Consider the following 26,422-nt stretch of genomic DNA (forward strand, 5'->3'; position numbering starts at 1 on the left):
GGCGGTCCTGGGCCAGCAAGAGGTTCCAGCGGGCCGTGTCCCCCCCCCCGCCCCAAGTTCTCCCTGTGTCCGGGGCGCGGGCTTTGCCCAAGTTTGCAGGGCGATGCCCTTCCCCGAGCCCGACTCGTGGGCCGGGCGGGAGGGGCGCGTGATTGACAGGCTGAACTACAGACTCATCTCTTACCTTAGGCCGCGGGCGCTGATTGGCTGCTCGCTGACATCCTCAAACCCGGCTGCTCCGCGCTGGGCTCGGAGGGGGCGGCTGCGGGTGGAGGTGCGCTTCTGACAAGCCCGAAAGTCATTTCCAATCTCAAGTGGACTTTGTTCCAACTATTGGGGGCGTCGCTCCCCCTCTTCATGGTCGGGGGCAAACTTCCTCCTCGGCGCCGCTTCTAATGGAGCCCCACCTGCTCGGGCTGCTCCTCGGCCTCCTGCTCGGTGGCACCAGGGTCCTCGCCGGCTACCCAATTTGGTGGTAAGACTCGCCTCTTGTCTGCCCGCGGCCCGATTTCTTCGCCGAGTCCCGGGGAGGTGGGGGGCGCCGGCTGGGGGGTGGGCTCGGCCCGGGCTGGGGCTCCTTTCTCCTTGCCTCCTTGCAGCCCCCCACCCCCACTCCCCACCCCTCACCCCCCACCCCTCACCCCTGGATTTTCTGCTGGTGTCGCCTTCAGAATCCAACTCCTGGCTTCCCTGATAATCACCATTTTCCCTGCTACTCGCTGCAAAGGCTGGAGTGGAGGACTTGCCCGGTCTCAGAAGGTCTCCTGATCTTAGATCCTCACCCTCCACCCATCCCAATCTGGGGACCCCCTCCCCAATACCCTCCATTTGCTCGCAGTTGGGTTTGTGGAAATCCAACGCTGACCCTGGGGCCCAGCCACTCCTCTTCTCCATTTTGGGGTCTTCCATGGGCAAAATCCTCCTGTTCCTTCCTTGCCGCCCCCACCTCTGCCGGCGCCTCCATCAAGAGATTTCCCCACAATGACCCCTCTTTGCCTTCCTATCTCAGACCCCAGTGGCTTCAGGGACCCCAGGGGCAGGGGGACGGGGGCATTTCATCAGACTCTCCCCACTCTGCTCTAGATTAATCTTGAGCCTCAGAAGTGAATGTGGTATTTGCTGATCCGAGATGCCATTGAATTCGCGTTTTATTCATTTCTTGCGTGTCCATCCTGGCAAAAGGGGGGGCTCGTTGAACATGTAGTTGTTCGGAAGGGGGGTGGGTTTGTTCTCCGACCAAAACCCCAGTTCTCCATGTTAAATTCGTTCGTTTTGGAAAACCGAGGACCGAGGAGAAAGGGAGAGAGGGAGAGGAGAATTCCATCCCTGAGAAATGCGGATACAAAAGACATTTTTAGTAAAGAAGGCTGGGAAACCAGGCGCGGTGTTTGGGGGAGATGTGCGTGGATGAGGGAGCCAACCGAGGAACAAACAGCCCCTGGGAGCCTCAATTTCGGGGAGTCCCCTTGTTTTCCAAGCGGCTTCATCGCCCCCCGGCAGGTCCCGGAGGCCAGAGGGGAGAGACACAGAAACCAGTTCTCTAAATTACACCCGCCTCTCCTCAGTCTCCAGCCCCTGCATCCGGAAAACTTTAATTAAAGCATCTTCCCCTCCTGGACATAGGACAGCCTGGGCCTGGGGGTGGAGGTGAGGGGTGAGAATTTGGGATCTGGGAATAAGAAGAGGGGCTGTGGTCCCTGGGGTGAAAGTCAGAGAGGAGAGCCACCAGGGTGTGGTGCCACCTGCGTGTCCCCCTTTCCCTGTCTTGCCACCCCTTCTCTAGCCAGGAACAGGGGAAGCAGAGCCAGGAGATTGGGGGCCACAGCCCAAGCCTGCCTCCAGGTGCTTGGGGGTGGCGGTGTTTGTTTCTGGGTGTTTGAGGGCTGGGACGGAGGCATAGCCGAGGATCTCTGTTTAGAAGGTGCCGAGAGTTGCTCCCAGGACAGACACCCAAGGGGAAGTCTTTCTTCTGCCCAGCCCCTCCGTCCCTTGGCACTGGGCTGGCCCCAGGCCGCCTGTACATAAAGAAACCTGTGGGGGTGGCCTGGGCGGCCGGAGATCCCAGGCTGGGGGCCGTGCCCATTGCAGGGAAGGCCGCTGCGGAAACCGGTGCCTCTAAGGCCCTTCCCGACCCCTCCCTTCCCCCTCCTGTCCCCCTCCCTTCCCCCTCCTGTCCCCCTGCTAAGGCCATGCTGTTCTTTGCCTTCACAGGGACCCTGGCCGGGGGAGGGCAGGAGGAGAGGGTGTGGAGCCCCGCAGGCTGCAGGGCTGAGCTGGAGAGACGGGGTTCTCCTGCTCTAGGAACTGGAGGAGGCACTTCCCTGGGCAGTGCCTGTGGGAGGGCTGGGGTCTGGTGAGTAATGGTGTATGGGTAGCATCCAGATAGGAACCACCCCATAGAAAGATGTTGGGAAAACCTGGAAAGCCATACTGGACACATGGATTGTTTGGGGGTTGGGGGGACAGGGATGCGGCTTTGTCTGAGCAGAGACGTGTGTGTGTGTGTGTGTGTGTGTGTGTGTGTGTGTGTGTGTGTGTGTGTTCTAGGTCTATGACCCAGTGTGTTTCTGTGAATAGGAGTGTCTGTGCCTGTAACTGGGTGATCACGGATGTGAACTCGTGTGAGATATGCCTGGGGGATCCACGGCCCGTGACAGGGTGTGCTGCTGTGTCTGCATACAAGTGCCAGCAAGTGGCTGATTCTATGATATGTGTGGTGTGTGTATGTGTCAGAGGGAGAGAGAGAGAGAAAGTCTAGAAGTATCTATGCCCATGTGAAGGTCAGCACCTGTGTCTGCTTATGACACTGCATGACTGTGATCATGACTGGGCATGTGAGTGTTGTGTGCGTGTGTGTGTGCATGTGTGCACATGCCTTCGTGACAGTGTAAGGGGAAAGCCCCACAGATGTCTTTGTGCATGGATATCAGTGCTCACGGCCATGGCCTGATTGTGCTTGAAAATATGAATGTGAGGGTTGTGTCTGGGTCTGCCTATGACCCTGTCTTCGCGTGCCAGGGACCATGGCTGGCCTGTGGCTATGGATATGTTTGCACACATATGACCTATGGGTGTGAGTGACATCCTGAGATTGGGTGCTTGGTGGGCATTCATGGTCCTGGTGGGACAGTTCAGCGGGAGACAAAGGTCTAACAAGGAAGCTGCAAGGGGCATGGCTGACCTGGGATCTGGGCTGGGCGGTGTCGGGTGTGGGGTGCAGAGCCTCCCTCGCCACAAGCTGATCCTGTCTGCCTGAGGACTGTGGTCAGCAGCCTTCCCCTCTTAGGCCGACTGTCTTTGGTGTTGGAGCTGGAATAGGGGGTGAGTCACCTTCTAGGGTTGGGGCCAAGGCCAGGGCCCGGGCTGGGACAGGGACAGTAGAGTGGATGGGCCTCAAGACTCCTGTTCCCACTCTGCCCCCAGGCTTCAGATTCCAGGCCTTTTAGCATCTCAGCTCATTACGGCTGCCCCTACCCAGCTCCCACATTCCCCAGGAGGGATTTACAGGGGAAACCATTTAGTGGGTTTCCTACCTGTGCTACCTCGCAGAAGGCACCCCACCCCGAGTCCCCACATCCTGTGTGGCAGGCCTCAGCCCCGAGAGATGGTAGACCAGAAGGGAGAGCTATGAGGGCCTCAGACAGAGAGGGCTCTGGAAGATGATGGGTTCCAGGGCCCTGCAGCCAAATAGTGGCAGAGCTGGGACAGGAAGAGGTGACAGCAAGCACTGGTTTCTATAATTCTTCTTGTCAGTCGCAGTGAATGCCTGCCTGGTGGAGGAACTTGTCTTTCTTCTCCTTCTTGGGGGAAAATGAACTGTCTTATTAGGGCCCGGCCTAGTGCCTACTACATTCCAGAGGCAGAGGCCCTGATTGAGGGGTTCTGTGCTAGGGGTTGGGAGGCACCTCACTTCTGTGTGACCCACCTCTCTGAGCCTGTTTCCCCCGACCCTTTCACCCAGCGATCACCAGCCTGCACTGCCCCACAGATGGGGTTGGGGTGGAAAGTGTCCTGCAGAAGTCAAGGGCAGTGAGCTGGGAAATACACCTGAATTCCCTTTCCACCATCCTGAGATCCACTACCCCACTCAAGCGCTTGCCCTGAGCCCTGCCTCAGTTTCCCCATCTGTCAGGTATCCCTCTGCCTGCCCTCCCCTCCTCCCCACTCCCACCTCCACCCGCCTTTCAGAGGCTTGTGAACATGTTCAGTCAAACCCCGTGGGGGTCAGTGGGCTGGGCCCAGGGAGGCACCTGGAGACTGCGGGGGAGGAAGGCCCCGGGCCAGGTGTTAACACTTGTAACAGGCAGGAATTACAGCTGGCTGGGGCTGGGGCTGGCGAGGAGCTGAGCTGGCTGGAGGCTGTTGATCTCACAGACAGACAGACAGACAGATGAGCAGATACCAGATCGAACGGCCAGGCTTTAAGCGGGTGGTCTCCCTTCCAGGGCAGGCCTTTCCCTGGGGGGATGTGGCAGGGAAATTAATCCAGGTCTCTTGGAAGTGAAGGAACAGCCCTCCTGACCACCCCACACCCATTGTGGGCGGAGCTTGGTGTCCAAAGGAAGTATATGTGGTGGCTGATTTGTCTGTATTCTTCTGATGGGACCACATTTTGCTTAAAAAACAAAACAAAAAAAAAACACACAAAAAAAACAAAAACGAAACAGGTCAAACGTTGTAATAATACCAGGATCATGGTGCTGAGTTATGTCCTAGAAGATCCTGCTTTAATGTGGGGAAGGCATGGGGGAAGGGGCAGCTGTCAGGGAAAGTTCTAGAATTTCGTAGCATTTGGTCAGCAGCTCTGGAGCTAAGAGGTGAGCCATGGATGGAGTCTGGTCCTGACATCATTCCCCCACCCCACCCCCCCACCCGCCCCAGGGATCCTGAGGACTGTGGGTGTGGGGCACCTGCCCAATGGGAAGACCTTTGTGGGAAAGGTCAAAAGAGGCAGGAGCTAGACCACGTGCCCAGTCCTCCAGCGGGCACTCTCTCCTCCCTCCCTGCAGTTTCCCCAGTGGCAAACCCAGCAGAGCCCGCTGGCACCCACACTCTCTGGCAGCTGGGTGCACGCTCAGTCACTGGTGAAGATAGAAAGGGCCCTCGGTGGAAATCCCCAATGAATAGACTCAGCCAAGCAAGTATCCCCCATCCCAGAGCGTAATGCTGATACACCTGAAGGGCACTTGGGCAGCTGTAGAATTGAAAAGGTGACACGGGCACAGGGGGAGGGAGGGTGCGAAGGGAGCCATGACCCTGGGGCTTTCTCTAGACTTTGAACAGGTCCCTCTTTGGTCTGGGCAAAAGGCAAGGAGACTGGGGCTGGGGAAGGAGAGGTGACTCTTTCCAAGGAGAAAGCAGCCACAGACCCTTCTGAGGAGAGCGGGGGAAAGGAAGATCTTTCTGGCCTCAGCATGGGGTGAGCCGTGCATTGAGGGGGCCTGGTCTTCCAATCTTTTCTACCCACGCTGCTGTGAGCCACAGAATCCTTCTAAAGCCACCACGGAGGGACAGGCACTCTCTACCCCTTGTCCCTGGTTCCGGGAGGAGGTATGTCCCCTTCAAAGGTTAAGGCCGCCCGGATACTCCATGGATGCGATGCGTTCACGTTAGCGTGTGAGCCAGAAGTGCGGACAGCCAGGAGTCTGAGTTCTGAGCTTCCCCCCCACTGACCGAGGATGGGTCCCTTTCCTTCCCTGCACCTCAAGCCCCTGCCTCCCTCTGGGCTTCCTTTCCCTTGACCACACGGCTGGGTCTCGTCTGCCTCTGGGAGTCCATAGGACCGTGACAGGGACCCAATTCACTGCTGTGAAGCATGGAGCTCCGTGTGGCCCCAGTGCCACTCCCCCGGTGAGTCTGCCTCCCCCACCCTTCCCAGGCCACCCATTCAGACGTTCGGAGCCTGGCTTGGGAAGCCCAGCGCTTGACTTCTGCAGCCCCATCTGACCTAGATTCCAAAGCTGGCGGCTCCACCACTGCCCAGCCAGCCTGCCTGCACCTCCAAACCTCACTTCCCCCAAATGCTCACATGCCTCTGGAGCCTTCCCAGGTTCACATCTGGCTTTCTCATGTACTACCTAGGGCAAGTTAACCTCTCCGAGACTCAGTTTCCCCGTGTGGAAAATGAGAATAACGACTGCTTCTACCTCAAAGGATGGTTGGGAAGAGCAAATGAATGAATACATGCAAAGCTCTCGGAATAACGCCCGACATACAGGAACTACTATAAGTCCTTTAAGTCTTGGATCTAAATTTGCCTCCTCCTCCAAGAAGCCCTCCCAGATTGGCACTACCTGGCTCAGTTTTCTCCTTATCCTCAGAGCCAGCTTGCCCCATTATACTCCCCACTGGTGACTATGAGCCTGTCGCTTTATTCTTAACTTGAGGGAGCTAGGCCAGGCTACCCCAACTCAGCTCTTTGCCTGCCCAGGAAGGAGAAGGAAAGGGAAAGAGAGCCCTGGAGTCTCCCCTGACCCGCCTCTCACCACACAGTTTTCCAGACTCTTGCAGCCATGCCATTTCCAGCAGGGACCTGGAGCTGGGGGCGGGAGGGGGGAGCGGGAGGAGAAGCAAGCTCGTGAGGGAGGGGGGAGTGGCACTGGGGCCGCCTGGAGCAGCCCGAGCAGAAGTTGCTCCTCCAGGAGCTGAGAGATGATTCAGAAGGTGATTTATAGACGGAAGGCAGAAAGCTTGGCTCCTGGCAGAGGCCTGCTGCTTAATTACATTCTTCGGGGGGTGGATGTATGAGTGGGGCGGCAGCAGGGACCCACTGCTACACCCTCTTCCTCCAGGCCCTGTTCCTGTAGCTGTCCCCGCTCCAGGCAGGGTCCCTCTTTCTCCTGCTGCTGCAGAGGGCATCCCTGTTTTCAAGGAGAGACTAGGGCTAGGTCGGGAGAGAGGGAAGGTCTGAGGGTGGAGAAAAGGGGGCCAGGTCAGAGTCCTGTCTCCTGGGACGCCTCCTCCTCCAGGGGGGTCTGGGTGGCAGAGGGCGCTGGGACACAGGGCCACCTGGGAAAGGTCACTCCTGCTTCTGGGAAGGTCAATAGCTAACGCACTTGGCAGAGGGTTTCTAGAATCTTCTGGAGGTTGGCAATCCTACACTTCCCCTCTGTGCCCAATCCAGCTGGTGCTTCTGGGTCCTTCCTTCAAGTGTGTGCTTTTCTGTTGTTCAGTCTTAGTGGGACCCCCAGCTGGGTGCTGGGGACCAAGCTCTGTGCTAAGAGTCCAAAGTTTTTTTTAAAAAAAACATATTTGTATTGATTTCAGAGAGGAAGGGAGAGGGAGAGAGAGAGAGAAACATCAATGATGAGTGAGAATCACTGATGGGCTGCCTCCTGCACGACCCCTACTGGAGATTGAGCCCGCAACCCTGGCACAAATCGAACCCGGGACCCTTCAGTCCGCCGGCCGATGCGCTATCCAGTGAGCCAAACCAGCTGGGGCCCAGAGTCAATTCTTTTTTTAATTTTACTGATTTTTTACACAGAGGAAGGGGGAGGGATAGTTAGAAACATCGATCAGCTGCCTCCTGCACACCCCCTACTGGGGATGTGCCCGCAACCGAGGTACATGCCCTTGACTAGAATCGAACCTGGGACCCTTCAGTCCACAGGCCGACGCTCTATCCACTGAGCCAAACCAGTTAGGGCCAGGGTCAATTCTTGTTAGGCAACCCGTGGTATGTGGGTACACGGCTGCCTTAGAGCCAGAAGGGTGCTCCAGGCAGGACAGCCGAGCATGCGAGGGAGAGAAAGCTTCCTGTCCTCATATGAAACTAACGTTTCAAGGAGTCACCACAATTCAACTGCTAAAGCCACAATCACTTCAGCGCTGTTGACAAGCAGCCCGTTCTGTTCGGCTACCTGCCGTGGTGGCATCTGGCTCCCTCTGACTCACGGGGCAAGCAGCCTGACATCTCTCTACTGCTTCTTGGTTCCCAGGCAGCCTCCGCTGCGGCTTTGAAGCCCTAAGACTCCGCCTCTAGTTCTTGCGGCTAGAAAGGTGTGTGGGGGGCAGGGGTGGGTGGGAACCCGGGCCCATGGAGTCTATTTATCTGCTTGCAGATTGGCATGTGCAGCCGGGGGGAGCTGGCAGGGGTCAGGATGGGGACACTAGACAGCGCTCAGGTTCCCCCTGAGGCGGGCCTTCTCAAAATGGCCTCGTTATGTGTGTGGAGTGAATTCCAGAAATGTCAGGCACACCCATACATCTAGGGGAAGGATGGAGCTGTGAACAATGCTCGGAGACGAGAGGGGGTATTGTGGGGTGTGAGGGGACTTGAGCCCTAGCTCTGCACTAGTTACGGTGTAACAGGAGGCAGTCGATAGCTAGGCCTGCTCTGGGTCTCACTGACTAGAGGAGCTGGGCTTCCAGCTCTGAGATCTCAATCCTGGATTCTGGTCACCCAGCTATTAGGGTCACCTGTGCCTGGTGGTGGCAGCAGCAGGGCGGGGGGTCACTGAGAGCTGCCTCAGGGCAAGGTGGGAAGGCTAAACCTTTACACTCAAACAGCCGAGAGATCATGGATGAGTCTCTACCTTCCCCAGGCCTCTATTTTCTCATCTGCAAAATGGGCGATGATAGTAACAACCATTTGCCCTGCCTACTAGCGGGGCTGCTAAGAGCTTCGGGAGGAATAATCCTTATGAAAGCCCTTTGAGAAGCTGGAAGTTCTTCCTAGAGGAGGTAACACCATCGCTGGTCCCACCAGAAGAGGAGTAAGAGCCAGCCCCTGGCCAGAGGGTGCTCAGAACAGACCTGCCAGGACTCTCTTGAGGAGTTGAGATTTCCAGGAAAGGAGGACGGAAAGGGGCACAGACAGGGGAGTTCTTAGCTCCTCCCTGTGGGGGTTCTGGGGCACAGTGGGTAGTGCCCAGGGGAGGGAGCAGAGGTCTGAGGCCAAGTGGGCAACAGGGCAGCCCAGGGTCCCAGCTCAGGGCATGGGGCTTGGGAGCCCTCCCGACCTCATACAGAGATCACAGGCCTGAGCTGGGCTGAGCCAGAGACAGAGTAGGATTTCTAGGCGGGGACATACGGTGGGAGATGTGGGTGGAGGGGACGAGGGTTGAGGGTAAAGGGCTGGAGGCAGACGGGCTCCTCCGAGGTCTGTGGTGATCAGGAAACCCTAGTCACCTGGATAAGGACTCAAACTGGGAGACGCTTCACTTGAGCTAGCCTGGAAAAACCGGGAGGACTGTGCGCGCGCGTGTGTGTGTGTGTGTGTGTGTGTGTGTATGTGTGTGTGTGTGTGTGTGTGTGTGTGTGTGTGTGTGTGTGAGGGGTAGAGAGGGGGACGTGAGCAACAGGACCCAACCCCCAGGTCTGTGGGGCCCTCTGTGAAGCCTGCCCTGGGCACAGAGTCCCGCTTATCTGCCAGCGCAGCTGGGCCAGTGAGGAAAACCAATCTCCTGGCAGGCCCTTTAGGAGTGCAAATAGCTGTGGCCATGCACAAACCAGCATCCTGCCCCCGTGTGGCTCCTGCCCACTTATCTCCCTAACCTGGCTTTCTCAGCGTGTCTCCGCCCTGTTCTAAAACCTCCCATGACGCCCTAGCCGGTTTGGCTCAGTGGATAGAGCGTCAGCCTGTGGACTGAAGGGTCCTGGGTTCGATTCCAGCCAAGGGCAGGTTTTGAGCCTGATCCCCAATGGGGGGTATGCAGGAGGCAGCCAATCAATGATCCTCTGTCATCATTGATGTTTCTCTCTCTCTCTCTGCCTCTCCTTTACTTTCTGACATCAATACAAATATGTTTAAATAAATAATTAAATAAATTAGTAAATAAATAAAGCCTCCCATGGCTCCCCACTTCTTGTCAGGCACCAAGGGTCCCTAGGATTGGCCTCTGCCCACCTGTCTGGTATGTTTCATGACCCCGGTAAGTCCCCCCACATCCTTCTGTGCCTGTTCATTGAAATACTTCTCCAACCCCTTCCTCCCCTCCCCACACTCAACTACTGAAATTCTATTTTGTCTTCAAGTCCCAGATCAAAACCCTCTTCCTTTGGGAGGCCCACCTAGATTTCCGAACCACTGCCCTCTCAGGGAGGATGTCATCCTCCCTCCTTTCTCCCCCGGGGACAGACCTGCCATGTATTCCCACTGCCTTCGACCAGGGGCTCTGCGTGTCTTGCTTTCCTCTGCTAGCCCACTAGCTGCCCCCTACCAAGGGAGACCCTGAGCTCTAGCCACCTGGGGGCCCCTTTCCCGGTGCCCAGCACACAGTAGGGCTCGGTAAGTAAGAACACAACCCTGTCAAACCCCTCCAGAGGTGCATGGACAGCAGTGGCTTCTGAGTGTCAGATGCACATGTGAATCATGACAGCGTCATGAGCAGAGTGAATAAGCAGAATGAATAACTCTCCCCCCCGCCCCCCCCCCCCCCAGGAGTGACTTGAGGCTCAGCACATTGCTTCTGCTGACTTTGAAAGGCCGCTGAAGCTGGTGCCGGCTGCTCAGCTCAGGCCCGTGTGGCTCAGGCCCATGTGGCTCAGGCCCACGTGGCTCAGGCCCACGTGGCTCACAGCCGGAGCTGTGGAGGGGCCTCAGAAGGCTGCGGTCTCCTTAGCCTCGGTTTCTCCATCCCAGCTCTATTTGCAAATGTACCCTACCTGTACCCCACGTTCACCAGCTCACACTATACTCAGGTGTCTGTCCAAGTCTTTGGTGTAAAAATCCCATTTGGCAGGACTTGTTTCTCCACCCAGGAACAGGTCAGCATGTTTGTTGATGGTGGTTATGGGCTGGTCCCTATTTGCACATCATAATCCAGAACCAAACTCTGCCCATTTCACAGATGCGGACTCAGGTCCTGCAGCCTGCTCTCTGAACCCATGTCCTGCTGGGCTCAAAGCTTGTTCCTTCTGCCACCAATCAGGCTCAGAAGTGGACTTCTTCTTTGGAGCAAGAATTTGCTTGTTCTACCTTGTTTCTCCAAGGATGGCTTTGTGGCGTGATTACATTTGACCTTCAACTTGAGAGCTGCTGCCTGGGGCTCATTGACACTATGGCTGAACCTCTGAGAGGGCTCTTACTTGGGACCACGTATGTCACTGGCACACGACCCACCTGTCCTCGAGCTGGGATTGCACAAGGCCGGCCGTAGTGGCCCGGGGACCGTTGTGTTGCAGGGGAGAGTGGTGGCTTTGGACAAATCACTGCTTCCGGGCCTCCGTTTCCTCCCCTGTGAAACAGGAGGGATGGAGAGGAAATGGCCCCTCATGGTCCTTCCATCAGTGGTCCTCAACCTTCTGGCCCTTTAAACACAGTTCCTCAGGTTGTGACCCAACCATAAAATTACATTCGCTGCTACTTCATCACTGTCATGTTGCTACTGCTATGAGTCGTCATGTAAATATCTGATATGCAGGATGGTCTTAGGCGACCCCTGTGAAAGGGTCGTTCGACCACCAAAGGGGTCGCGACCCACAGGTTGAGAACCGCTGCTCTATGGGCTTTGTCGTTCTGCTGGTCCTTCTTGCTCCTTGGCATCTGGTCCGTGTCATGCACATACCAGGGAGTGAGCGCCAGAAAGAGGATTCTGCCCAAACCAATTCTTGTGTTCGTGGCTCTGATAGAGATGAGTTTTCACTTGACCTTTACAATGTAATATTTAGCTTTATTTCTCCCCGGGAAAGAGCACGGCTTCTCCTTTCAGATAAAGCTTCCTGGCTGTTAGGGGACCCGGAGTCAAGCTTGAAGCTCAGCGCTTGCGTCTGTATTGACCTGGACTTGGCACGTTTGTCTTCTTCGCCTTCATCCTGGTTTCCTATGTCACGTTGTTGCTATTTAATTCCATGTGTTTCGAGGGCAGGCATTGTCTTGCTGTGCTCTCTGTGCCTGGCAAGTACATAGTAGATGCTCAATAAATATTTGTTGTCTTTACGCTCCTTCCTTAGCAGGTTGAGTGCCTTCTACGTTAGCAGCACGTAAGCGGCTCTGTAGACTGTTGTCAACTCTTACCTTCAAGTTTCTATTTGTTCAGCTGGGTCCTTGTCTTACTCATCTTGGCCTCAGAGGATCTTTCTTTGAGTTTGGTGGGTTTTGTCATTTTTAATTATTTATTTTAAATATATTTTTATTGATTTCAGAGAGGAAGGAAGAGGGAGAGAGCGAGATAGAAACATCCATGATGAGAGAGAATCATGGATCGGCTGCCTCCTGCAAGTCCTCCACTGGGGATCGAGCCCACAACCCGGGCATGTGCCCTTGACTGGAATCGAACCTGGGACCCTTCAGTTCGGAGGCTGACACTCTATCCACTGAGCCAAACCGGCTAGGGCTTGTCATTTTTTAAATGAATGGCCCAATCAGAAGAGCATTCAGCCGGGAGCTCTGTGTTGTCCACGCTCCTTAGCATGGACAGAGGCCCTGCTCGATCTAGCCCCTTCCTAACTCTCCATCCTAAATCATCTCCCACGCCCATATCCCCACCCTGTGACCAGCTTTCACTTGTCTGGATAGAAGCATGGGTTTCAGGGGGCATCAGTCCTGGGTTCTAGCTGGTTCTGCCTTTAGTACCTGAACCTTACTGAGCCTCAGTTTTCTGTCTGTAAAATGAGGGCTACTGTGAGATTTGGCACAGGGTCTGGTGCCCGTACGTTCTGCCATTGTTAATCTCATTTTACTATTTGTGTTGTTTGTATAGTACCTCCCATCTCCAGACCTTTGCATTTGCCCCTGCTTTCTCTTGGAATGACTCTATGAACTCCCATTCCTTCTTCAAAGGACAGTTCAGACTCCATTTCCTCTGGGCAGCTTTCCCTCAGCACGCGGCCCGAGCTCCGCCCCCTACTCGGTCTATCTGCTTTATTGACTAGACTGTGAGCCCCCCCCCCCCCCCCCGCCCCGTGGGCAGGACCAGGTTTCCAGTATCTTTGTACCCACATCACCAAGCACAGCTCGAGGCACACAGTAGGTCCTCTAAGGTGGGTGGTGGGATGAGGGTCATCTGCCATCTGCCAATAACAGGCTCAGTCTTCCAGTTCCAGCTGGATTCCCATGGCCGCAATGAGGCCCTCCCAGGAAGACCGACTGGCTCTTGTCACTAGTTACCTCTTCATGGGCATCTTATCTCCCCACTAGAGTATCAGTCCACTGAGGGCAGGATTCTGCTTTATATGTCTTCGTAACCCCAGTGAGCCTGAATATTGCAGGAGCGCAGTTGGTCATTCTGTTGGTTGTTGGCCAGTGAACCTGGCTTCTTCCCAAGCTAGCTCATGTCCAGGCTCAGCTGGTCCCTGCTCCCTGGGACCATTTTTCTTTCCCTCATTCTGTGATTCCCCATAGGGTCCAGACTTGAGCTTCTAGCCTCTGTACTGGGAGGCAGCCTGGTGTTCTGGAAAGCGGGTAGGCTCTGGGCCTAAACTGGCCTTGGGGTAAAACTCAGATGTGCTACTTTATAGCTATGGAACTTTGGATAGTTTCTTTAATATGTCAATTTGTTCATCTGTAAAATGGGGGTAAAAATCCTATTCTCAGGGCAGTTGAAATGTGAGGTTGAAATGAAATAAGAAACAGGAACTGAGTTAAAGGCGTGTCAGCACTGAGTGAATTAAGAATTCTGTAGGTCAGAGAGCACAAAACTAGCCTTAGTAAATTTTAGAAGATTTTTTTAAAAAAAGAAGAATTCTGTAGGTCAGCCCTAGCCAGTCTGACTCAGTGGATAGAGTGTTGGCCTGAGGACTGAAGGGTTCCAGGTTTGATTCTGGTCAAGGGCACATGCCCAGGTGGTGGAATCAATCCCCAATAGGAGGCAGCCAATCAACGATTCTCTCTCATCATTGATGTTTCTCTCTCTCTCCCCATCTCCCTTCCTCTCTGAAATCAATAAAAACATGTTTTTAAAAAAGATTTTGCAGGTCATTCTAATGTAGCAAGGGTTATAAAAACATTCTATCCCAGGCCAGTTTTCTGTGGAACAAAAAGATCTGGATCCCTTCCCCAACAGAAAAGGCCACACTCAGGGAAAGCCATGCCCTTTATCTTGGTTTGTCCTGTCTAACTAGCCTGGGTGAAGAAAGAAGTGAGTGATGGGTGTGTGGCAGAGTTCTGTGACTCGGTGGACCCCAGAGAACGTGGACTCTGGCCGGACCTTGTGTCCTGTTCGGCCAAAATGCTCACGAGGACTCCAGTCCTGAGAAAGGGAAGGCTGCAGCTTTCCCTCCTACCTGCTCTCCACGGGTGCAGTTATCCAGGGGCAGTCGCGGTCTAAAACTACCAAATGGCAAACTTCAGAAATAAATGATTCAAAAGATTTGTGGCATATTGATACTTTGGGGAAAAGACTAATTTACTATTATTTGTTGTTACCTCTTACTGTGCCTAACTTATAAATTAAACTTTATCACAGATGTGTGTGTATAGGAAAAAGCATAGTATGTATAGGTTTTGGTACTCGGCAGTTTCAGGCGTCCAGTGGGGGTCTTGGCAAGTATCCCCGGTGAATGGGGGGGGGGGGCTGCTATAGATCGAATGTGGCGTCTGTGAGAGTTCTTCCTGGGGTTCCAAGGTCTGTGTGGGCTCACTATGGTCCTGTAATGGCTTAGACACTGGCCATGACAGCCCCGTGAAGCACAGTAAGGTTGGCTGGGTGAGTGCCCCGCCCCCCCCCCCTTCAGCTTCCAGTCCCTCATATTGTCTGCCTCAGAGCCAGAGGGCATCACTGGCCATTTGGTGACGGGCAAGCTTAGCTAACGGAGCTCCAGACCCACACGGGTCTCCCCTGCCTCACCTCTCCACCTTCTCCGCCTCTTCCCTTTCTGCTCCTCAAACGCACTCTCACAGGCCGTGAACGTCCTGTCCACTATTATCCAGAGATAATGCCACTTTTTTTCTGGGAGGGCCCATCCCGCTAGAACCAGGGCAAGTTTCCCTCCCGGCCCAGCTCCTGCCCTTTGTTCCCGTGGCCACCCTGCCTGAGCCACTTCAGGGAAGACCAGAAGGTGAATCTCTACCTTAGAGTTTATCCCAACCTTGGACTCCTTCCCTCTGGGAGAAAGGCGCTCAGCTCCCCCGCCCAGATCAGATAGCAGACGCGGCAGCCGTCTCCTGCTGGGTCTCTGTCTTCAGGCCTGGGCCCTGCTCATCCTCCCTTCCTGCCTTGGGGCAAATCCCCACTTCCTTGGGCCTCCACTATAAATAGTTTTCCCTATGGAAGAGCTCTCTCCCATCACCTCTCCACCTGCCCGTGACCTTCCCAGGATTGTTCTGAACCCAGCTTAGAGCTGCCACATTCCTGGGAATCCTCCAGCCTAATTTACTCTCTCTCTCTCTCTCCCTCCCTCCCTCCCTCCACTCATCTGTACACCTTTGCAGCCAAGGCAATCCCACGTAATCCTGCTGATGAGAGCTTCTAGGGTCAAATAAGTTTGAGAAGTGCCACCTGCTACTTCCCGCCTCTTGGTGTTAATGGTGCTCATTAGCATATTAGCATCTCATTAGCATATTAGCAACACCCAGAGGCTAGGGATGACCTTTGTTTCCTTTCTTTTTATGACCCTTGTTTTCATTGCTTTAATCTGTTTTCCAAAAGTATTTAACCTCTCAGAGCTGAGCCTCCCTCCCACCTTAAGTAACAGCTATTACCCACTTGGAAAATGGAATCCAGAAGATTGCCCTGCCCCTCTCCTATGTCCGTTTATCCCTGTTGTCTATTCTTCTCAGCAATCTGGCTGTGACTCCACTAACTTTTAAATCATCCCGTGTGAACCAGTTCAGCCCACAGCACCCATCCCAGAGGGGTGTGAGTAGAATGCATGAACGAGCGAGCGAGTGAGCGAGCGAATGAACGAATAGAGCAATCAGCCAACAAGTCAGTCGTCCAGCGGCATCTCCTCTGCTGTGGGGCCGTCGCCGGTCTTTGTACCCCGGGGACTCCGTCTGTCCGGCAGTGTCAGACCCCTCGACAGTATTTCCACAAGGCCTACCCCCTCGCCGCTGGTGCATGAATCACTCTTCCACACGAGGCCTCCTGTAATTTTCTTTTTGGGCACCTGTCTCCCTGTGAGACGGGAGCCCCTGCAGGGCAGGCCCCATGTCACACTCCCCTCTCTGCACTCCCACAAGCGGAGCCGGTCCCCAGCTGCTGAATGATGGATGGCTCCCGGCTCCGCAGAGGCAGGCAGGGCTAAGCCTGCAGGCTCTGGAGCCAGACTGGATGTGTCTAACTACCGGGGTGACCTCGGGCAAATGACTTAATCTCTGCACTTCAATTTCCCTGTCCGAAGGGGGGTGATGATAACAGTATCTCCTTCACAGAGTTGTGGGGAGGATTAAATGAGTTCATATGTGTAAAGCACATGAAACAGTGCCTGGCACCCAGAATGGCATTGGCCTGTGTTAGCACTCACAGCAACAGCAACCACCATTTACGATGCTGGCAACTGTGATAAGAGCTTTACCTACATCCTTTCAGGGACTCCTCCCTCCAGCCTCTTTGAAGCAGGTGAGGTTTACATTTTCCCAATGAGGAAGCTGAGGCCTCCCAAAGGGACAGGGTAGGTGATAGGCAGCCGATGATAGGTGATAGGCAGCCGGTGGTAGCACTGGGCCAGGACTCAGGCCAACAGATGGGGCAGCCCTGGCCCGTGAGCACTAATGGTGTTGCTTACCACTGGGGGCTGGTAGCTCCTCTACTTCTTTTCACCTATAATCACCCCCCTGAGAACCAATTCAGGGTTTTGTGTGTGTGTTGTGTGTTTAATCCTCTATCCTTACCCCAAAGATGGAAATCCATGTTGCTGCCTGATTGGCTCTTATGTGCATGTGTGCATGAGAGAGAGTGGTGGCAGGTGAGAATGGTTTGCTGGAGAGGTCCGGGATTGCCAGAGCCTTCATGGTAGACCCCATAAGGTAGACACTGAGATACATGGCGGGAGAGTCACCCGGGAATCCACAGTGCTGCAGACCGGGCCAAGAAGCCCTGGCATTCTGCTTGGCATCACCGCCCCAGCACCTTGCCCAGGGCCCTGTGCGTGCCCAGGAAATGCTTGAGGCAGGACACCTGTGGCCAGTTATCCAGGTGAAAGACGGAACACTTCCTGAGGGCTAGCAACCACGGCTTGGGGATGGGCACAGGGGCGTCAGGATTGGGGGCCATCCCCGACTCCTGAGGCGAGCATGCTGGAACCCCTTCCCCGGGGGCAGCCGGCCTTCTCGGGCTCCACAGGCTGACCCCATTCTTCCCCTCTTGGGCGGAAACCCCAGAAGTTACAGGGCCCAGCGTTCTCCTCCGTCCACACTGGGCAGGGCTGTATTCGTGCACCATCCCGGGTCTGGGCGCACAACAGAGGTGTGGGGAAGAGGGGAGAATGTGGTGAACGTAGGAGGCTGTTTTTCTTGGAGCAGAGAAAGCTGGGGGACTTCATTCCGTGCAGGGGAGCAGCTACTCCCTCGGCACCTGAGGACAGGCACAGGGTCAACGTGGTGGCTCAGAGGGACAGAGCAGGTGGCTGGGTCAGCCTTCCCACCAGGTGTCCCAGGCAGAGGCAGGAGTGGAAGCAGCCGGTGCAGCTGGCAGAGGGAGTGAGCAAAGGGGCCGAGAGCTCTCCGGCCGGAAGAGGGGGTCCCAGGAATGCATAGGCTGCTCTAGCACCCAAGGCTTGCCTAGTGTGAGAATCTGGGACGGTGCTGCATTTTAGATCCCTATCCTCTCCACGGTCCGGTCCGAATGTTCTGTGGACAAAGGAGGATCCGAGTTCCAGAAAGACTTGGCAGAGCCCTTCCTCACAGCTGATGGAGGTCTTTGGCTCCTCAGCCCCACGGGATCCCAACTGAAGTCCCAACCTGGGGCCCGATGCCGCCGGTGTTCCTTCCAGCTCGGACAGGCCCCTTCCAGGGGACCGGCCCTGCGGAGGGCCCGGGCATCTTTCAGGTCGTCCCCACTTCACTGCATGTGGGATTCCATCTCGTCACCTGGGCCCTCGGGCCCTGCCTCCTTCCCCCTTGGCTCCTTGACTTTTGGTGTTTTGTGTCTCGCCAGTAATCACCCTTCCTCTTCCTTTTCTCTCAGGGCACAAAACCACTGCTGAGGTCTCATGGGCTATCTGTTCCCCATCCCCCTGTGTCCTCCTTCCCTTGGTCTCCCTGTGGCCACCAGGACGGTTTGTGAGCTGGCTGGCCTCCTTGCTCCTGCCTTCTGTCCCTGTGACGCGGCCTGCCCATTAGATTGTACCCTCCACCAGGTGCCCATTCAGGGCAGAGCACCCAGGGGTAGGGTGGAGGGCGCCGAATAAGTACGTTCTGCTGGAATGAACTGACAGAGAGCAAAATAACAGCAGTAGGGATTTGAGTCAGACAGACGGGGAGCAGGGACCCTCCCCCCGCCCCCCCCCTTCCTGGCTGATGGTTCTGTCTGAGCCTCAGTTTCCTCACTGGCGATGAGGATTAGCCACGATGCTCTTTGGGGAAACACTGTGCAAACTGGAAGGTGCTAGAACGTGTGTCATTTACCCCGACCTCTTGGGAAATCGATGCCCACATTTGTTAGCGTCTGTTGGGTTTGGCTTCTTGGAAGAGGTCCTGAAACCACCTGTCCCGCCTCACACACAAATCCCTCCTCGAGTGGAGGTCTGGCCTCGTCTGACATGCAGTGGAACAGACCTCAGGTGGAGAAGGTCCATGACAACATTCAAAAGAAAGAAGATCAATAGGCCAGGCCCTCGTGTTGGAGTTTATGGGACTGTAAACCCAGACGGCAGCCCGGGGAGCAGGACAGACCTGAGTCTCCTTCCCCTCCTCCTTCAGCCCGTCCTCAACCTGCTCCTTAGAGACCTTGTCCTAATAAATGCCTCCCCTTATGGCTTTATTAGCCTGTCAGCACCTCCCTTGCCTCGCTGTGTGACCCCAGACAAGTTCCTTAGCCTCTCTGAACCCATGTCATCGCCTGTCAAATGTGGATAATAACCTCATAGGGTTCTTTGGCAAATTAACAGATACATTCTGTGTAAAGGGCTTTCCATGGCTCCTGGCACTAGTCGGGGCTCAGTAAATGTTAGCTATTATTATTACTAATGATAACCATTCCCAGTGCCTCGCCACCTTCCTTATAGCAGAGTTCAGAAATTATTTCCTCATAACCTTATTAACCACCCTCTACGCAAATAAATGCACCCCGCATGGTATTCACCACTGGGTATGCACCTATAAAAGCATCCCCTTCCTTCACATACAGCTCTCAGGCCCATGACCTCATCTCCCCAGAGACTTGTGGGCCCCTCCTCCTGTCTGTGGTGACTCTGGCCTTCTCTTAGGCCAGGTGATTCCTGAGGGATCCCTACCTGGAGCTCATCTGCCCCCTCATGTTGCACACATGTCCTTGTTGTAAAGAAATGATCATTGAAATTTTTACTTTAAATGTTTGCTATTTGTGTGCGTGTACGCGATGATTTTATCTTTTTCTGCCCAATGTGTTTCCCCTCCTGGAAGAAATTCCTTTCTGCTTTTGTAATGGACGTGACTACAGCACAGGGTTGAAAATACAGACCTTCCCTGTGGCACTGTGCTCTCCCGGGGACCAGCCTGGCCTGGTGGGATGACAGGGTGCTGGGCACAGTGAGGGGAGGGGAGGGAGCAGGCAGTGAAGACAGCCCAAGAGGAGGTGAGTGGACAGGAGGGCTCTACGATGGGCTTGTGGAGAGAAAGTATTTCCAGTGAAGAGAGGAGTGGAGAACCCGGAATCCTACACACACACACACGCGCGCGCGCACACACACACACACACACACACACACAGTACTGTGGACAAGAGCCCAGGAAGATGAGCAATCCCAGGAGGAGAAAGGCCTTGGTCCTTGAACCCCAAGAGTGTTTGTTGGCGGCCTGTGTCTCTGCAGAGAGAACTTACACTGACTCCCAAACATTTGCGTATTTGCAGGGCTAAGTGAGCTGGCCCCCAGGGAGTCGGGAAATCAGGGCAGAAAACCAGGGGAGGCATGGGAGGGTTGACAGCTGGGGCTGGGGGGTGAGGGCGTCACCAGATAAAGCATTAGGTTGTAGGAGGAAATGATTTCTTGTGAAAGAGACTTTTTATCTTGTCTTTTCCAATGCATGGTAGCGTGTTTTGTAATCACAGGAAACGTGAGTGCGCGGCTGACTGGCATGTGATTTAGACCTACGCTGTGCAGTGGAGGGGCCCAAACACTTGAGCGGGTCCAAATGCCTCACTCCATTGCTGTAAAGATGGAGACTTGCTGAGGGGGCAGGAGAGAGGATGAGGGAACGGACAAAACCTGGGTTGGAAAGGATGGACTGATGCTGCATCCCCCCCCCCCCCGCCCCCGCCTGCACCCCACCTGAGGAGGCCCCCTGTCTCCCTGCCTCCACCCTGCCTCCCTCCGTGTGTGACCGAGGACAGGCTCTGAGCTTTGCCTGGGACCTGGGACAGTGCTTCCCCACCTTGCCTCCTCTTAAACCGGGAAAGAAGAATATCACAGACAGGAGGGAGCACGCAGACCAATTAAAACTGTTTCTCTGGGGTTGGGGCCCAGGCACCCGTAGTTTCAAGTCCCCCCCGCGCGCCATCTGCCGTGCAGCGAGGGTTGAGAACCAGTGACCTAGCCCTTTGAGTGCCGGAACGTTTAATGAGGTCCTGCGTGGACCCGGGATGCAGCTCCTAATAGGTACTGAGTAAATGCGGCAAAACCCAGGCGCCCGGGTAATGAGCCCTTGGAAGAAAGGACAGAGGGAGCGAGGCGGCGACCCTGCCGAGGACGGCCCGGCAGCAGGCGCGACTCGGGCTGATGGATTTGGGGCGCGGGGTGGGGGGGCGCGAAGGAAGGTGTCGAGGCTCGCTTGGGCTGCCTCGCCCGCGGATGGGGAGGGGGCGGGAGAGGCAGCCACGGCTTTGAACTGGCGGGGGGCCTCCCTAAGCCGAGCGGGGGAAGCCCAGGTGCCGGGCAGGGCTGCGCTCACCTGCGCGCGCTCCCGGGGATGCGGGGAAATACCCACCTGGGCAGGAAGGCGGCCGCGCGTCGCCCTGAGCGCCCGGCAGTGGCCGCGTCTCCCTGGCCCGCAGCCCCGCCCCGCCCCGCACGGTTCTTACTGTTCCTTCAAAGTTTTACAAAAATCGTCAATCAGAAAAACAAACAAACAAACAAAAAAATATATATATATATATATAGCACGACTACACCTACAGGATACATTTCTCCGAGTTCAGCTGCTGTAGCATTTGCCACATTCATTCTTCCACTCTCCCGCCTCGGGCCCCCCAAATCCTGGCCCGGGAACCGGCAGGCTTGGTTCCTCAGAACCCGCAACCGAGCCCTGGAAGGACCTCGGTTCCTCACCCGCCCAATGGGAGACCTGCCCCTGCCTCCTGGAGCTCAGGGCCGGGGGAGTGGGAAGGGGAGAAGGGCTATAGGCTGAAACGAGCTAAAGGTGCACACGTGGCTTCGGAACGTTTAAATTAGGACTGGGGGAGTGGGAAGCAAAGAAACAGAAGGCAGAGCTCCCAGGTAAAAGATGTGCAACCTGAACCCAACTTCCAGGCCCAGCTCGAATGTCACCTCATAGACCTCTTCCTGGCTGTTCAGTCCCTCTGCCCCTGGGCACCCCAGGCCCCCTGGTTTCCACCCCAAATGGGATTGCTCACACCCTGCCCCTGCCAGTGGTCACCTGCACAATGCCTCTCCTGCACGAGGGCGGGGCCTGGGGAGGAGGGGCCTGGGGAGGGGGCTAGTCTTACACACGGGCATGCAGTTCACCTGCACTGAATGGAGGAGCCTCAGCCTCAGCCTCAGCCTCGAGGCGCCGAGAAGGAATTGCACGTGTGTGAGGGAGACAGGGTTCTGGCTGGGGGTCAGGGGTCTGGCTGGACTCGCGCTGCCTCCAACCAGTGGAGGAGCCCTGGGCACGGCTCATTGTTTCTCTGAGCTTCAGTTTGCCTGAGGCGCCGGACTGGATGATGCCCAAGTTTCCACCCAACTTTGATGATCTATAGCCTGATACTGCGATAGAATGAGCAACGCGTGTGGCGGTTTACAGAACGCTACAGCCTCTCAAAGGCACTCCCCCCCGCCCCCCCCCCCCACACCCCCGCCCTCCACCTAGAGGCCAGCAGAAGCTTCTCAGGCAGAGCCGTTCGTGCAGCAGGCCTTTGTTAAGCCTCTACCTTGTATCCACGGAACACGCCCGGCACACCTGGTCCCCTGGTTTCTAGCCGCTCAGTGCCCCTCAGTTGGAAAGACTGGACCCACTGGGAGGGGATTTTGATAAAGTCGCTGGGAACCGATGGGCAGGAGCGTTGTGACCCCAGGCCAGTCACTGACCGCCTTTGGGCCTCAGTTGCCTCACCTGTGAAACAGCATATCAACCCTTGACGAGGTCACCTGTCAGTCAGCCAGGCCGCACGTGGCCGAGGCAGAGCTGGGCCGCAGCTTCTAGCTCCCAAGGGCAGGACTATTTGAGCTCACCTGTGAGCTCTCAACTGCTCGGCAAAGCAAGTGCACCTGGAGCGGTCTCCACCTCTCCCTCCTCTGTCCACCTGTGGGCTCGGAGCCTCGCAGGGGCCGTCGGAGGTCTCAGGAGTGAGGTCCCCGGGGCCCACGGTTTTACTAGCCCCCTTTTACTTCTCTCTGACACCCCCCTGGGCTCAGGCCCTTCTGTGCCCCCTGGTGAGTCTGCCTGGGCCAGTACCCGCTGAAGGAAGATAACCACAGCTCACTGTGTCCTGTCCTCGCAGGCCAGAGCGCAGAGCCCCTCCCTCCCTCCTTCTCCTCCTTCTGCGCCCCTTCTCTCAGCCCCCCCACCCCCACCCCTTTCTTCCTCCCAGTTCTCATCCTCCCTTCCTCCTCCCCAGGTCTGACCATCCTGCTCTGCACCCGCCTCCCAATTTGGCTGAAGGGGACAGCCCCTCTCTCCCGCCCCCTCCCCTGCCCCACTCTGATCAGCTCCACTTTCCTATGAAATTGAAAGCGGAAAAAAACCCCCTCGTGCTCACAACACAACAAAAACAGGTTTAAACATTTTACAGGTTTCAACATTTTTCAGGCCGCCTTGTCACATCTTATCAGATCAGCCGGGAGCCGCAGGCCAGGCGCTCTGGGAGCCGCTTTGGAGAACAGAAGCTGTAACATTCCAGCCAGGCTCTGCCCCGCCCTCCGCTCCCCTCCCCGCCCTCCCTTCTTCTCCCCAAAGAAACATCCCACAGGGCTCCCCAGGATGGAGCGCAGGGAACTCCTCAGTCTTTGCCTTTGCCGACCCTTTAGCTTTGAGAGTCGGCCCACCCCTTCTCTTGCGGCCCCTCTCGGCTCTCAGGTGGCCTTAATTCACCTCTGAGAACCCTGAGAGGTAACCTGGGAGTCGGGGGAGGAGGGGCAGAGCCACTCACAATATAGAAGTGGCCACTTGACAAGTAGGGCCAGCGAGTTGTGTTGGAGATTTTAGGGAGGGAGAGAAAGAGGGGGCCCCCCACCCCCATGGCCAGTTCTGAGGGGCTGCTGCCCTAGTGGAGGGAATGGCTTTTTACTTCGGTTTCGTCTTTTTCAGGTGTGTGGGTTTTCCTCACCCTTGGCGCTGTGGGCCCCTGGCCTGTGATACCCCCCTTTCCTTCACAGTCACCCCAGCCTTCCTTTCCTGCCACGCTCATGGTGGCCTTGGCCACACAGTACAGGTGACAGGGAAGAGTGCCCTCAGCCGCTGCTGGGTGGGGGAGGCTGGTCAGGCTGGGAGGACCACCCCTGTGCACAGGAGGGCACGGCTGGGGACCGGTACAGGGTGCAGGGAGGAGGGTGAGGACAAGAGTGGAGGAGGGAAGGCACCGAGGAAAGGAAGAGCAGAGCGAGGTGACTCACGCTGCCCAAGTATGTTGGCCACACGCCTCGGTGGGACCTGATGAGAATATCGGGAACCAGCAGCCAAACCCGGGCGCCTAATGCCAGTGTTGGCAGAGCCAGGCCGACCAACCTCCTCCTGCAGGGTTTCAGGAGAGCCCTCCCCACCTCTTGGCCTGAAGTTCTAGCCTGTGGGTGTGAGGTCCTGGCCCCCATCCTGTGCCCTCCCTCCCAGGGGAGCCCTGCATTCCTGGAGCCACCACCAGGGTCCCTCCCTTGGCACGTGGCAGCCAGCATTCCACCACCAGGCTCCGGGTTGTCTCACTGCGGGAGATGAGGCCTCAAGTATCCTTCTATTAGCTCCAGGACAGAGGTTCCCAAACCTGAACTTTCCGCCTCTTTCTCTGGGGCTCCAGCTCTGTACCCCCAGCACATGGTGCCTGGAGGGCTCACTGGTCCCACAAAATTCCTTCTCTTTGTTCCCAAACCTGTGTCACCTCTTACGTTCCCTTTCTTGGTCTCATGTGGCCAATAGCTGCCCATCCTTATTCACTGCCTCCTCTCCGCTCCCAATGCCACTGCCCTAGGCCTACGGCCACAGACGCTGATGCCCCAGGTGGGTGGTGCTCAGCCCCAGCTGCCCACTAGGCTCACCCCAGACCAGTGGAACCTGTCCCCGGGGGCTTGTGATGTCAGCCAGGCCTGAGACGCCTTAGCCTGAACTCACACTGGCCTCCCCACTGCTTTCCCAGCCGGTGGTCTCCAGTGCTCTCTGGCCTGGTGGTCATTTGGGTTTTAAGTGACAAGGGCCTCAGGACCCTCTGTCACTCATTCATGGCACCCACGGCACTCAGACCTAATAGGTGCTGCAAAAGGGCTTGCTGGTCTGGTACTGACAGCTGCCTCCTGATCTGGGTGCTCCATGGGTGCGGCTTAATCCACCTCCATGTTCCCAGGCCTGGCCCAACTCAGTCATCACTCAAATGTGTGTTGAGTGAATCGGCAGGGAATGAGTCTGTTTCCCAGGAAAGATTTCAACCTGCTCTCCCAAGGGCAGGCACTTCTAGTCACTCCACATGATTGTTGCCCTCGTGGGCCCCAGGCTGCATGGCTGGACCTGAATCAAGATGGCAAGTCCAGCAGCAGGCCTGAGCCACCCTGGGTTCAGACGTTCTCACAGTTGCTTCTCCATTGACTCCTGTCTGGACCCTGGGTCCCAGCTCAGCACGCGGACCCCTTCCGCCTCACCCTATTCTTCCCTTCCCTTCTCTTCCCTTCTCATACATAAGCAAGGGTGCCCCTAGCCCGGCCGGAGGCCCATGAGAACCAGGTGGCCCGTCCATGCCTGCTGAGTGAATGACCCAGTGGCTGATGAGAAAGGTCCATAGAGATCTGCCTGCTCCTTTGATGAGAGGCCTCTCTGGGGAATCTAGACCTGCTCAGTGGACCATGGGACCCCTGAGCTCCTTTGGGCTCAGAAGCAACTCCCTACCCGTGGCCTGCACTGAGCCGGGTGCAGGGTTGGGCTGGGAAGTCAGAGCTGTGCTCGGCACCCATGGGAGGACCAGTGCTCCAGGAAGGACCAGTGGACAAGCAACGAAAGACGGCAGCCTGTGAGTCATGATCCCTCCTCAAGAGCAGGTCCCTCCTCTCCTGCTGCATCAGAGGCACCCTGTGGAGACACCAGGGTGAGTGGCCGCAGGTCCTGGCCTGTCAGGAGCAGTGACTGCCTCGACACTCTAGGTTTCCGCCCTTTGGAAGTTCCAGGATTTGGGTGCCCCAGGGCCCATCAGGCCCTTCCCCTGGCCTGCCCTACTGGGCACATGCCCCTGAACTAGTCAGGTTCCCCTTAATACGCATCAGCCCTGAGTGGCCTCTTTATCTCAATGGAAAGGTAGTGGCCTTAAGTCTAAGGCCAATGCTTGGCTCTTTACTTCCTGCACATTTTTTCAAGCCTTTTCTTCCCCTTTTGTAAATTTCTATCTTGCCCTTGGCCAATGTGGGACCCCTCTGAACCCAGGAATGGGAAGGACGCCTGTCCAGTCCTGCCCAGGAGCCAGCAGGTAGAGCACCAAACACTGGGCCATTTTAAGGTTTCCGGAAACATGATGGCCACTCTGGGGGAGAGAGACAAATGACCACAAAGGAGGTGGTTTCCAAGTCCTTCCCCAGTTCTCTCCCTCCCTCCTTCTCAGCCCCATGGCAGTCATTTAAGAGACACTAGTTCTTTGGGCTAGAATTTTAAGGTGCCCTGTCTGGGACCAGGTCAGGGTATGCCTCACCATAGGGAAAGGTGAGGGCAAGGGAACTATGACTCCATGAAAGACACGATCGGGGAGGCTTGACCGTGGAGCTCACCCCGAGACTGGAGGGAGGAGTTCCGAAGCTGGTGGGAGGGTGTTGGGGGGTGGGGGGGGGGCGAGGATGACAGACTGGAGGGAGGAGTTCCGAAGCTGGTGGGAGGGTGTGTGTGGGGGGGGGGGGTGAGGATGACAGATCCTTTCTGGGCCTCAGTCTTCCCATCTAGAGAAGGAAGGGATTAGACCCGTGGTTCTCTCTGCAGAGGGGCCATGGTGAGGGCAAAGGTAAGGTTGAGGGATGGGGCTCTAGGCCTCCCCCCCTCCCCCCCATTTAACTATATTTAAGTGTACAA

At 56.2% G+C, this 26,422-nt stretch overlaps 1 protein-coding gene across 2 annotated transcripts in view; it reads left to right on the plus strand.

The window, feature by feature from the left end:
• Positions 1 to 202: 202 nt before the first annotated feature.
• Positions 203 to 26,422, plus strand: part of WNT3 (Wnt family member 3) — a 41,003-nt gene continuing 14,783 nt past the window's right edge. Inside the window, exon 1 of one of the 2 annotated variants that reach the window (XM_059669825.1) lies at positions 203 to 475. In XM_059669825.1, coding sequence (XP_059525808.1) covers positions 396 to 475 — 80 coding nt within the window. In that variant the 5' untranslated portion in view covers positions 203 to 395. The remainder of the gene's footprint in view (positions 476 to 26,422) is intronic. The other variant, XM_059669826.1, reaches the window with a different exon arrangement.

The sequence above is a fragment of the Myotis daubentonii genome, chromosome 16 (assembly GCF_963259705.1).
Source record: "Myotis daubentonii chromosome 16, mMyoDau2.1, whole genome shotgun sequence".
NCBI classification, from domain to species: Eukaryota; Metazoa; Chordata; class Mammalia; order Chiroptera; family Vespertilionidae; genus Myotis; species Myotis daubentonii.